Source organism: Cephus cinctus, unplaced genomic scaffold (genome assembly GCF_000341935.2).
Source record: "Cephus cinctus unplaced genomic scaffold, Ccin1 Ccin1_scaffold0508, whole genome shotgun sequence".
NCBI lineage: Eukaryota > Metazoa > Arthropoda > Insecta > Hymenoptera > Cephidae > Cephus > Cephus cinctus.
The window spans coordinates 104031-117163 of record NW_014333173.1 but is presented as its reverse complement, the minus strand read 5'-3'; the positions used below and the strand labels follow the sequence as shown (position 1 = coordinate 117163).

Sequence of the window (13133 nt, the reverse complement as noted above, 5' to 3'; positions counted from 1 at the left end):
GGACCCGTTCAGCATCGGGAACACGGATAACCAGTACTTTACGACCCACTGGAGCATAGATCATCCTCAAGTCCTTGTTCGCATAGCCTCTACTAAGTTAACTACGTCACTGGGTTATAGGTTAGGTCTCTATTGATCAAGGCACGTCCTTGTCTGATGATCCAACCTCAATTGCTTCAGGACCCGTTCAGCATCAGGAACAAGGATGACCAGTGCTTTATGACCCACTGGAGCATAGATCATCCTCAGGTCCGACTCGTACTGGCGAAGTCCATGCGAAATCGCTGCATGTGCACCAGCACGAAATGTCGACCATGAATCTTCCTCTCGTGACTTGTCCAGCTCGTCCAGTCGCACTTTCATGTGAATTCCACGGCGACCCTTAAGCCCAATCGAATGGCCTCCTCCTCCCGAGGACGTCTTTAGGACATTCACTTAAGGACACCACCTGACTCCAAAAATAATTTCATTGTAAATCGTAACCGGTGACGATTTTTTACATCAAGAAATTTATAAATATGTATATACATGTACACACTGTATTTTATCTTCCTATTCCTTAGTAGATTATAGTACAAGCTGTATATATACATATATATACATATACACCTGGTAGTATTCTATAGACAGCCCGTGCTTATCCTCCATATGTTTCGTACAGCAATGCCAACCTATTTGTATTTACATAATCGAGAAGGAGATATTTACGCGTATCAATCATGTAATTATCACCGGAGTTAGCGGCTCGGAACCGTACCGAAACGTGGGTATCCTGCCTAAGATGAAGAGGTAACCCAGTAGGGGGTGTGTGAACAAAAATAAGAAACCAAGAGAATTCCCAGCTGGGGGTCAATCCTGTAGGGGGATTTTTCGTAGGCCAAAGACACGGCCAGATTTTTACGGCTGACCACCTGGTCCATCACAGAGTCTGTACCCGTAATCGGTTCCTTCCAGAAGGTTTAGGTTGGCTATTCGAAAGTGGCGAGATTAATCGCCATAGATTTGTCATGTACGATCGTTATGCGCCCACGTTCCGTCTTACCCATATTTCGCCGTGCATAACCTCACTTTTCTCTCTCTCTCTCCCCCCTCGAATTCGACTTTGATTTTATCGATTTTTTTTTTTTAATTAATTTTCGATATACGCCTAATCGATTTTTTTCTCATATCGATTTATCGAATTACGTCAAAATATCAACGTACATCGGTAGTACGCCGGACACGTTTTTTTTCCCTCGATTAAGTTTCCCTGCTGCGTCGACCATGGGTGCTCTAGTTAGGTTAGGTTCGCTCGAGTACCCACCTACCCCTTAAATACGCTGCTCCCATTGTTCACTAGTGAATCCCGTTCATGTCGAGATCCTCCGGGTAAATTGTCGTTGACAAGTGTTCGCGGATCGTCGATTCGTAACAACCCTTAACAATAGCGCTTGTTTCATAAATGCCACGAGGCTCGTCACGTTGTCGCTGAATCTTTATTATCTGATATCGTCCATGTTATTTTCAATTGTATTTACCAAGCGTTACGTCACTTTGTGGGATGATCGTTCACCTGGCTCACCTGTGGATACGATTTTTAGATACAAATTTTAAGCCAAATTTTTTTTTTAAATCCAATTCGACTTCATCGACTCTGGGGATACGTCGTGCTTGGTTACTATCCTTATGGCGATCTATACACGATCCCGTGAAAAATCGTCTTAATTGTTGTACCGTTCGAAAAATCCCTATGGGTATCGATGTATCTTGGCATTGGCCCGTAGGCTTCGTCTACCTACTAACCAGTATTTTGTATTATATATATATATATATATATATATATATATATTATGTATAGATAGCCAGTTCAGTGGGTGATGGATACGCCCACTTTTGATATTTCGGTGATCAATAACGTTTTTTGATACCTCCTTGCTGAAGGAAGGTCCATTATTCACAGTCGGCAGTGAATAAATAATTTACCACGTCATACCATCGCCATCAGCCACCCGTACCTGTATACGATGCGTATGTATACCTGTACCTTTATTTGAAATTTTTTTATTTTTTTTCTCACCCACTCCCACCACCTCTTTCTCTATAACTCTCTCTCACTCTGTATATAGTCTGTCCACCGACTTCATCTGAATGGCACTGCGGATGGCTATCGACCCTTTCTGCAGGAATTTATAGTAGTGGGTACCCAAAGCAATAGTGTTGGTACCCGTGTTAAGGCATCTATTAACCATACACCATTGACCTGTAGCGCTAGGTGTGGTCATTATTTTGAAGCATGATTGGTAGATTTGATTCAGTAGTTCTTCGACTTCAATATATCAGCCCTTCGCACCTTCCACGATAATAATTAGAGGTCGTTTGTATATATTGACTTTGTACATGCATTCCTGAGACGAGATTGGAATTTTATTCGACAGACAACTTTTTTTTTTCGATTATGAAATATCGATTGTACAGATCCATACGGGTGAATAAAAATAATGCAGGTATCCTGTTGGCGATAGGACGTCTTAAAGACGTCTTCGGGACGTCACTTGATCCGATGACGTCTTTAGGACGTCATCCCGACAGGTCTTGCTGGCGACTCTGAAGGCACGAGAAAATTGTATTCACTGTCAGTTGGGACTTTTGTGGTTTAGAAAATTTTTTTTTTCCAAATTTTTCAAAATCTTTTTTTGCTTCCGTTCGCACGTTTTGTGCCTGTAATCGTCGATACGTCGGTTCACGAAATTTTTTCTGTGAACAGAATCCCATAAAACGGTCTTCAAGGTGGCCTTGTCCCGATTCTAGATTTACGCGTATTAAAACGGAATTATAATATTAATAAGGCTCTTAATGGGCCAGCAGTCTCCATTCTTGAAGGATCCTTCTTTCGGCTAGACCTCGTTACGATTCCGACCCACTACCGATACGAGGCCGACCAGCCGTAAATATCATGGAAAATATATTTATTGTTATACGCACGCGTTATTGCCGGCGATATATTATTCTATGAAGCGACGGACGCCGCCACCCCCATAGAAACGACGGAACGGGTCGGAAGGAAAAAAAATTCAGTAAATAAAAAAGAGAGCGACTTAAGTCGATGAAAACCTTCGTAACTACAGGGTGTTCCGAAACTACCTGACCCGGTGGGTATGGCGGTGTTCGGGAGGCCTCCCTGATCACGAAAATGACCTTCCTTTTGTCCGGAAGCTCTTAGTTTTTAAATGGGAGCAGGTCAAAGTTGACCAATCAGAACGAGGCGTCAAGAGAAACGTAGGCACCTACGAACTCTGAGTTTTCTTCCCTGGCTTTTGTTCCTCGGTGGCTTGTTTCTTGTTTCTTGTTTCCAATAGGCATGTCTTCGGCTGACGTCATCCTGCCCGAAGCCACCGAGAAACAAAAGCGAGGGAAGAAAACTCAGAGTTCGCAGGTGCCTACGTTTCTCTTGACGCCTCCCTCTGATTGGTCAACTTTGACCTGCTCCCATTTAAAAACTATGACCTTCCGGACAAAAAGAAGGTCATTTTCGTGATCAGTGAAGCCTCCCGAACACCGCCATACCCACCGGGTCAGATAGTTTCGGAACACCCTGTATATATACACTGCGATTTTGAATATAGAAGGAATATATATATATATATATATATATATATATATATATCTATGTGAAACGTCATTACAGGGTTACCGTTGTTATTATCATTATCGGAAAACCGTTTAGGTCAATACTCATGCTCCTGGCGATAATTGGAATTTTAATACGGCAATTAAAATATTTTAAACAGCTGCATATAATACGGCGCTTCTCGTCGTCGCGACGCTCCTTGTAATATTTTATATTTAACGTGAAATCGTAACTCCCCGGTTCCGTCGATTTTACCTGTCCTTTTTTTCACATTTATAATTTATAGACATTCCCGCGCTCGGAATTCGCCGTATCTCACTCTTATATATCAGTCCACATATGTGCCATATGATGACCGTAGTAATTTCACCAACATACACATATATTATCAATAAAATCCATGAAATTCGGGTGTCGATAAAAAAAAATGGTCCGACATTTCCAAAAATCTGCAATTTTTTTCCCAAAAATTTTATTTATTTTTCGATGACACACGTGGTCCGTGACTCAAGAATTTTGTTCCTGTGGCAGAGCGAACGTATGAAAACCACAAAGGGTCGGCGGGAGGGGGAGGGGGCGGAATGGTTACGAAGTAAAAAAAAGGTAGTCTCGAAACAAAAAAAAATAAAAGCAAAATGGAGGACGGTACCAGGGACAAAGGATTAGTCACCGTTTCTGTCTGGCAGGAAGGTTTGTTTGTGCACTGTACCGAATTCTGTGCTCCCGAGGGATTAACGACTCCGTGTACTTTTTGTGAACACGAAACGCGCGAGCAGGTGTGGTCGTCCGTCTACGTTGGGGTGAAGAGAGCGTCTCCGTCGCGACGTCAAAAGGATACGAGCGTCTGTACTTTTATCCTTTGAAAGGGGGTGACTTTTTAATTGGCTACTTTTGTCAGGTCGGAAACGTCATCCTGGCGATGACTAGCGGGTGCACGAAGACCTGTCTTTATTTATTTATTTTTTTTTCTATTTTTTTCAATGATACCTTCACCATTTGGCTATCGTGAGCATTTATGTATGCTTGAACTATCGGAATGACTGTGCATTATTTTTTTTCTTGATTCTTAGAAAATAATTTATATCAAAATTCTTGATCCGACTTGGGCGCAAGGAACTCTGCAATTATCATTAGCACGTTAATAACCGTTAACATAACGTAACCGCATGGTGTTGGTGAATGTGGCGCAAACCCACACAGAAGTCACTTGGCCCGTCCTCATAATGTATAGTGTATTTCACGGGGAGGCATTTACGAGCAAAAACTATGGACGCCATTATAGATCCTGCCACTTTTATTGCGCTAAGATCGTTTGCATAGTTGATTACGGTATGACGTTCTATGAGAAGGCAAGAGCCATGCTGAAGTTTGAAAAATGCTTTCTAAGTCCATAAACGACGATAGGCAGTGTGTGGAGTTTGGGGGTTCGGGGTGAGTAACGAAAATTTTGAAAATGTTATAAAAATGATGACGCTGGAAAAAAGTGCGATTTTTCGAAAATGCCAAAGGGGCAAGAATTTAGGGGGCGGCCATTGGTAAATTAAAGAAGCCAAAGGGGATGAAGATTCTCGAGGGTTCTAGAAGCAGCAAAGGACTGACAAACGGCAATCACAGGGCGAAGTGCTAACCCAATCAAGCAACCCTCTTTATCTCCACCTTCCTATAGCCTTCTCCGTACCACCTCAGCCCCCCCTTTGCCGCCCTTAAGCCACCCTGGACGAAGGATCCACCCTCGTGAGATATTTTTCTCTCCGGCATCGCTAAGTGCTGCTTTGCTTAGCAAATTTCTAGTCGGAAAATACAAGCCGGGAATTGTTGGCAAAAAAAGTATCGTTGAAAACGAGTGGGTGGATACGCTGGATTCTACGTAGAAATTCATCTCGCGCGAGCACGGGGTAAGAATATCGAGACCGTAGACCCTTTCATAGTTCATATATCAACCGCTTAGGCAAGGCGGCGACACATAAATACCCGCGGTGTATAAAAGCCCGCGCAGGCTTCCCGGGGCAGTAGATAAAATATATGAACCTCGAAGAAGAGGGGCCGCGTGGGTTTCGTGATTTTGGGGACACTTTTTTTTCTTCTTTTTCTTCTTCTCTCTCACTCTTACGCCTTTTCCTCCTTACATTCGAATCCTTTTCGCTCCTCTATTCACCACTTCAGCCATCTCTTGCTCGACCTAGTCTTACCCGAGTGACTTATAGTAGGCGGCGTGCTTTAAGGCGACTCGCCAAGATCCACATACGGGATTAGCCGGACCTGTAATAAGCCACCATAGGCGTGCATATATATATATATTCTCCAGTTACGATATACGAATTAGATAAACTTCTATATATTGGCTAGTGAATCATTTGAATTTTTTTAAGTAACTAGGGATTTTCACGCGTATCAGTTATTTAGTATTGAACCGAGATGATATATTAACCCGTGAACGTTTGCGGATATAGTACGTGGAACGAGAGTTCCTACCGTTGATAAATGTAGGGATATACGTAGGTGCTCATTTCGTGACAATTTTCATGTAAACGAGCTTAAGCTTCGAGAAGCGCTAAATACATATATAGATATAACCTTCAGCACTTCCTAGCAAACACTTACTGTACATATGTGTATATATCTTGCTCCCTATTTCACCAGGGGATGTTAACGATGCCTTATGTCCATTTTCATTTAACGTTTTTCGTACATATGTACACGAGTACCAGAATGACGCTTCCGGTATAATCCAATCAGTCGTATCGCCAAAGGCTGTTTTCGTGTAACGAGAAAATTTGGAAAATTATCCGACAAACAAAATATCCCTAGGGATCCTATTTGTCCAAATTGTACGCTTTTACAGATTTCCCAGGCTGCACTAGGGATATTAGAAACGAGACTTACGATACTGTATATTTAATACGAGTGTACAGTCTGCTCGCGCAGTGTTCCCGTAAATTTAACGTAATAATTTATTTTTATAAATTTCTCTTTGCATATACTCCTTGCAGGGGGTGGTAGAGGACAAAGAGAAAAAGAGAAATAAGAATTTATTTATATTTTCCAGCCATCGAATACGTCGAACAATAGAAATCAATTTGGCAGTTTAATTCGAAACGTAACGTTAAAGACAAGCAACGCTCGAACGTAGAGGGCAGCTCGATCGCCTGGCCCGGAGCAGCAATTAAAACCGTTTGTTGTTTCATCTTCAGATATAAATTCATAAGGGATGATAGTCGAACATGTAGAGCTTGGAGGATTGTCTGGCTCGAAGGGCTGATATAAGTCGGAAAGGGCGTGATTTACATAGCCATATAGCGATAGTCTCGGGTATCACTATAAATATACCGACGGTGGTTTAATATGCGGTAGCCCTTTAATTTACAACAACTTATTAAATAAAGCCCTTCGGCTATTTGAGGTTAACCGGGCTTGGCCGGTTCGACCTTTATTTTTAGCCCTACTCGTTTCAGATCATTTTTATCACCCGCCATATCTGTATACGTAGCATTATAACTTACGTACATTTTCGTACAGTGGTTCTTTAATTTTCTTTACTATTTATTTCCAGTTCAAAGGCTCTTACGTCATATATAACACAATTCGTAGATGAAACGATGTGTAACGTGAGAAAAAGTCAGGGCATCGTTTTTGACTAGGGAATTAATAGGAACGAATCCAGTGGTGCCTGCGGCTATACGAAACTATTTAATCCCCTAGATATCTTTTATACTGACACGTGGCTGCATCCTTTAATGGATTCACTCGGATGGTAACGCATTCGTATGCGCCCTCGAGATTCCTAACCTAACACGATCCTGGATATTTTTTACTACATATATCGTTACATCAATATAATTACAGTAAAATTATTAAAATGTCTTAAAAAATTTTTTAAATATATTTTTCTATATGTAACTTAAATTTTTTATCACAGCCTTGTTTCAGGCGACTGTGCAAATTTTCCATAAATTTCAAAAATCCCTATAAAACACACAGAGTGCCCCTTACCTAATTTCTAATTACACCCTCTATATTCGACGAAACTGAATTTTCAGAGGTATAGTCCGTTCTGGATAACTATAGGAATTACTCAATAGATTCCTAACCCCATGGAACACAAAGGGTGTGTTACCTAATTGATTTAGTGGCACGTGAATACATACGTGTTACCACTCCTTTAGTGCGTGATCTTCGCGCTGAACTAACGTAACTCACAGTACGGAGCATATACGAACAGACACGTGTGTTTCTCGAGGATGTGATCTGGTTTCTCGATTTCCGTGAATTAACAGCCCTGGTGGTATCTTCCGTGTTTGTACTTATGCGTATATGTGTATTTACCTTTTCGCAAGGGTGCCTTTGTGCACGTACCTTTAGGCATGTCGCCGCGACAAACGCGAACACGTGTCTACGCGGAATATACTTTGGCACTTACGTAACGCTAAACACGTGTCGTGCAATACACTGGGGGTGAACTTAGGGGTGGCTGGAGGAATCGACACACGCCCACACAGGGAGATGATAACTGTTGCAGGGTCAATCCCACATAGGCTGGAAATCCCTATGTCGATCTAACAACCCCTTAGCCCTAACCACCCCCACCCCTTATACTCCTACGTAGGGGTTGCACAATCGTGGCCTGATTGATAATTTATACGGTGCGTGTAGGTTATTTGATTATCTGTCCCTAGTGCGCTATCCTGTCATGGCTCTTTTCTTTCTTTTCTTATATTGAATCTTTTTTCTTTTCACCCTCTATATTTTGGGTCTAACAGGTTTGCCGGAAGTTTCTCATTTGCCGACTGACTATACCTATATTTGTTTGTAGAAATTTAGTATTTAAGTATTGGCGAGAATATAGTTTTTGACGTTTTATTACATTTTTTTTTGAATTATATACGCGTTTTTTTGTTATGCATAATTTTTTAGTGGTTGTATTTAATATGTGGGTATATTTATTTTTTGATTTTATGATTACTTTTTTTTCGGTTTTTTGGCATATTTTTTATTTTTACTTTCTTTTTATTTAGACTTTTATTTCGTGTTGTGTGCGGTGGGTTATACTTAGCACTGTACCAGTATGGGGTTGGTTACTGCAGTGAACCAGGGGGGTGGCAGAGGTTGACATGCGGGTGAAATCTATGGCGAAATAGAACAGGGGTTGCACAGCGGTGATGACATAATTGGTATCATTCGAGGTCTTCTTTTGAGGTGACCCATTCGCCACCCCTGTTACGTTCTGTGAACTCGCCCTCCTGACGCATACACGTGTGTAAACGCAATGCCGAATTTTGGTGAAATAAAGAAAGCGAAGTTTAGGCAAAACAAGGGAAAGAAATTTATTTGGTTTTTGAAAAATTTTTGAAAATGATGATGCGAGAAGATTTTTTTTTTTCTTTAAATGAAAATAATACTTCCCTTCGATTTTGGTGGTTTTTAATCAATAAAATTTGAGAATTTTGGACTTTTGCTAATTATTTGGACAATTTCTGAAAATGTATCGTTTAAATGAACCAGAACGTCTCGTTTGAATTTCTTGGACTCCAATCGTGGGCTGATTCGTACATTGGATAGTCTTCCAATGTTTCGTCAGATGTCCTCGCCGACAGATATTCTTCAGGCGAGTGGAGGACGTTCTCGATCACGGTCATTCCTATGTCCAGGATTTCTTCGGAAGTATCGCGGGGACGTTTTTTATAGTCATCGAAACCATGATTGACATATACTCGTTTTCTATCGTCCCTGGCGGCTTTTGCCATTTTTATAACCTTCATGCCCACCGATCTACCTTTTAGGAAAGCTTCCTCGTATTCGGAACTCCATAATTTTGATTTCGATTGATTCTCGGATGTGTATTCATTTTTTATTTTTAATTCGTTGTTATTTTGATGGACTTTGTCGAGGGTATTATAGGTTGGAATTTTTGATTTTGGAGTAAAATTAATGGATTCTGTAGTATTGCGTTCCATCATAGGGGAAACGTCAAATTCGACGTTCACTGGTTTGTCTTGGTTATAAATTTTGGTTTTTACGTCGATTTTGGCAGATTTAGTTTTTTCCAAATTTTCAACGTTTTCCGATATTTCTGTATTGTTCTTGACGGACCTATCCGATTTTGTGTTTTCCCTTGGTACTGCTGCTGGTATTTTGGATTTTTTTGGATTTTCTAAAACCATGTTTTTTCCTTGACGAATCCTGATAGGCACTTCTGTTTCGTCATGCTTTTTTGCTATGTTTGACTTAAGCGATGAAATTTCCATCTTTTTTTTTTCAGCCCACTCGATTCTTTCAATCGAAGTATCAACTTCACGAGTCGAAGTATCAAAAGATCGCGATTTCAAATTTGGATTTTTCCTAGAGGAATGTTCCTGGCTCTTGTCAGTTTTTATTTTTGCACCCGTCGACGACTCTGCTTTTTGAATAATTTTCGGCGAAAATTCCGTTTTACTTCTCCGATTTTGCTGTATCCTTTCCAACATCGTTTTTTTATTAGAATTTAATTCTTTTTTTCTTTCACCAATTTTCGTCTTTACCGGCCGAGGAATTTCGGACACTTTTTTTCGTAATGCCGAAACGGACTTACCACTGGTTGACTTTAAGGACACGGAATTGCCATTGCCCTGGTGCTTTCCCCAGGAGAAAAAGGACTTTGTCCCCGAATTTTGATTTCGAGAAACAGAACGAATGTCTGGAAATCTAATTGGCGATTGTCCTCGTGATATCTTTGTGACGTCCTTCGTCCTTAAAGGCATGAACGACGTTTCAATTCCCAAGTTGATAGGAGACTCGCCTCTTTCTACCAGCAGGCGATTCCCCTGCGTTGGCTCGAGGTCCTTACTTTGATAAGGATAACTTTGCCAGTCGTCTCGTCTAAGATATTTACATTTCGGTTCAAGAATATCCTTCGTTCTAGTTCTGCGTGTAGAAATTTCCTCGGCTGTTAAATCGCTACTATCATTCGTGCTGATATCACTTTCCGATTTTTTCAATTTACCTTTACTGTCAAAATCCACGTGATTACTAATTAAATCTGACTCCTTTGACACAGCCGAATCCTTTGTCGCGGTCGTGGTATGCTTTTTGAAATAATTATCAAAGAATTTGGTAGAATTCCGAGAAATTGTTGAAATTTTAGAAATTCTTGAGCCATTGGACAGTCTTGACTTTACAGAAATATCGGATGGGTTTGAATGTTTTGACAAATTTGACAGGCTGTCCGCACACGTGGCTACGCCGTTATGCATTATTTTATCGTAAAACAATAACAGATCCGAATTCTCTTTCGCAGTGATAAATTGTTCGACTTTATCCAATCCTATGTTTTCAAGTTCTCTTGCATTTTTTCTATTTAAGGTTTCTTTTCTGTTGATTGGAATACGCTTCTTACTTTTAATCAAATTTTCTTTAATTTCGGAAATTTCGTTTCTTTTAAAATCATCGAAGCCACGTGTTGACTTTTGATTGCTGTTTCCAAATTTTTTGTACGAAGCCTGAGATTTCTCGTTTCTTCCACTCGACAAATCCTTAAATCTTCCTTCTACGTTTTTTGACTTTTCGCTAATTTTTGTATCCGGAATGATTTCAAAATCCTCGTAATTGTCCTTAAAAAATCAAAATTAAAGATAAGTGCAACATGTGTTGCAGATAAGGAATAAATTTATTTTGATTTCTTACGTTCATCGACATTTTTTCATTTTTTAATAAATCCACTTTGACTCGATTTTTCTCTTTCCTTGAATAGTCGCCAATTCTTTCCATATTTCCCAACTGATTGTCCCCACTGTTTTCCCGTTTTGGAAAATTGCTGGAATGCGATTTGTCAACGATCTTCTGCCACGATGATCTTGGCGTCCTGGCATCGCAACCGACGTCAGAAATCTCAATAATTTTTCCCACACCGTTACATTCCTCAGGCATCGTACCATAATTATCGTCCATAAAGAAGAATAAGGGATTTTCCCTAAATCCATTCATCTTGTAATTTTTTCCAAATATTTTCAAAAACTAACGAAACAAAAAATCAATTATACATACACCTTTAAATTCATTCTTCCAGCAAGATATCGGATAATTTAATTAAAAGTGTCAAAAATATATAATCGCTTTGTAATATACTTGAGGTTATAGGTTATATCCACACTTTATTCCGTCAAACAGTGGTAAATGATTAATCATAGGAATACGGATCTTCTTTAAAAAACGGGGCTGTTAGATAAACTACAAATTTTATTACGATAGATGAGTATTTATTATGATTAGATATGACGTAACGTTATGAGAAATTCCATGACGGCTTTGACGATAGCCTCTTGTTCCTACATTATGACAGGTGTCAATGTGATACACAGTTAAAAGTACTAGGTACCAAGTCCAATCGAAATTTCTTTTCCTTTCTTTTTATGAAGAAGACACGAATATGTTCACTGGCTAAGTTTCTATGGGAGTTGAGTTCAGAGTTCAAATACGTGTACTGTATGCGCATAGATTAATAAACTGTAAGGTAATAAACAGGCATATGCAATAAAATACATGGTGCACATCACGTATGGTGTATGTGACGTATTGTAACTGTCGTTGATCTCCGGTGGAAACGTAGTTACTGATCTTACCAGACGTCCATATGGGAAATTTCAATGGTAAATCTATATTAGGTGAAGTTTTTAAAATATGTGATAGATGGCAGCACATGATGGTGCCAGCGTGTACATCATGTATCATAATGTAGATATTTAGCCCGTAGGGTTTATCTGTCAAAACGATATACAGGGTTATTCAGTAAAAACAAACCACCTTTGGGAAGTTAGCGTCAAAAGATAAAAATTTACGTTTTTATTGCCTAAAAAATTGTTCTTTAAATGCTCTTTGTTTTTCTAATTGCTCCACTGCTTTTATACAATTATTAAAAAATATTACAGTAAAATATTTTTTTTATTGCTATTCCAAATGACCAAAGAGATTCTCATATGATTTTTCCCCGCAATTTATTTTTTATTTTATTAAAAAATCTTTAAATAACAAGTACAATTTGATTTTCTCTTGAATATTAAGACTTGGATATCAAAAATTCTGGCCAAGAATATTTAGAAGTACTGAAAGTTGCCCAAAATTGTGTGCGCGCAATTTCATCGCGCAGGACTCGGCGAGTGGGGGGAGCGCTAAGGTAGTGCCCGGACTCGGAGCGGTCATTCTTTCTAGAGCCGGTGTCCTATACTGGTCTCTTGGAATCACCCCTCATATCCATTTCCAACCTTCTTCTATTTCTACATTCATTTCTTCTTTACTTCCTTATTTCTTTATATTCCATTCCTTACTTTCTGATTTATCTTTTTCCTCATTGCTTCTCTACTTTTATACTCCTATTCCTTACTTTTCTACTTCTTAACTACTGTGTTTCTATCTTTCCTTCTGTCTTCTCGTTCCATTCTGTTCCCTCTCACTTTCCATTGGATTTGTCTTACTTTTCCAATTTCCTTGGTCGGGTCGAGCATATTTATTCGAATAGTCATATGAGGGTAGTCACCCTGTTAGAGTAACTAGACATATA

General features: G+C 39.7%; 1 protein-coding gene across 3 annotated transcripts; it reads right to left on the bottom strand.

Moving 5' to 3' along the window:
* Positions 1-8945: 8945 nt before the first annotated feature.
* On the bottom strand, positions 8946-11997 carry LOC112494431. 3 transcript variants are annotated; one of them, XM_025085581.1, is made up of 3 exons: positions 11512-11593; positions 11264-11441; positions 8946-11190 (listed from the first exon to the last, which is right to left on the bottom strand). In XM_025085581.1, the coding sequence occupies exons 2-3, from the start codon at positions 11345-11347 to the stop codon at positions 9094-9096; spliced, it is 2181 nt and encodes a 726-aa protein (XP_024941349.1). In that variant the 5' UTR covers positions 11348-11441; positions 11512-11593; the 3' UTR covers positions 8946-9093. The 3 variants fall into 3 exon arrangements, with proteins under 3 accessions (XP_024941349.1, XP_024941348.1, XP_024941347.1); XM_025085580.1 differs by adding an exon at positions 11624-11997 and having other exon boundaries at positions 8947-11190; positions 11264-11549; XM_025085579.1 differs by adding an exon at positions 11705-11995 and having other exon boundaries at positions 8948-11190; positions 11264-11593.
* Between the last annotated feature and the right edge of the window lie 1136 nt (positions 11998-13133).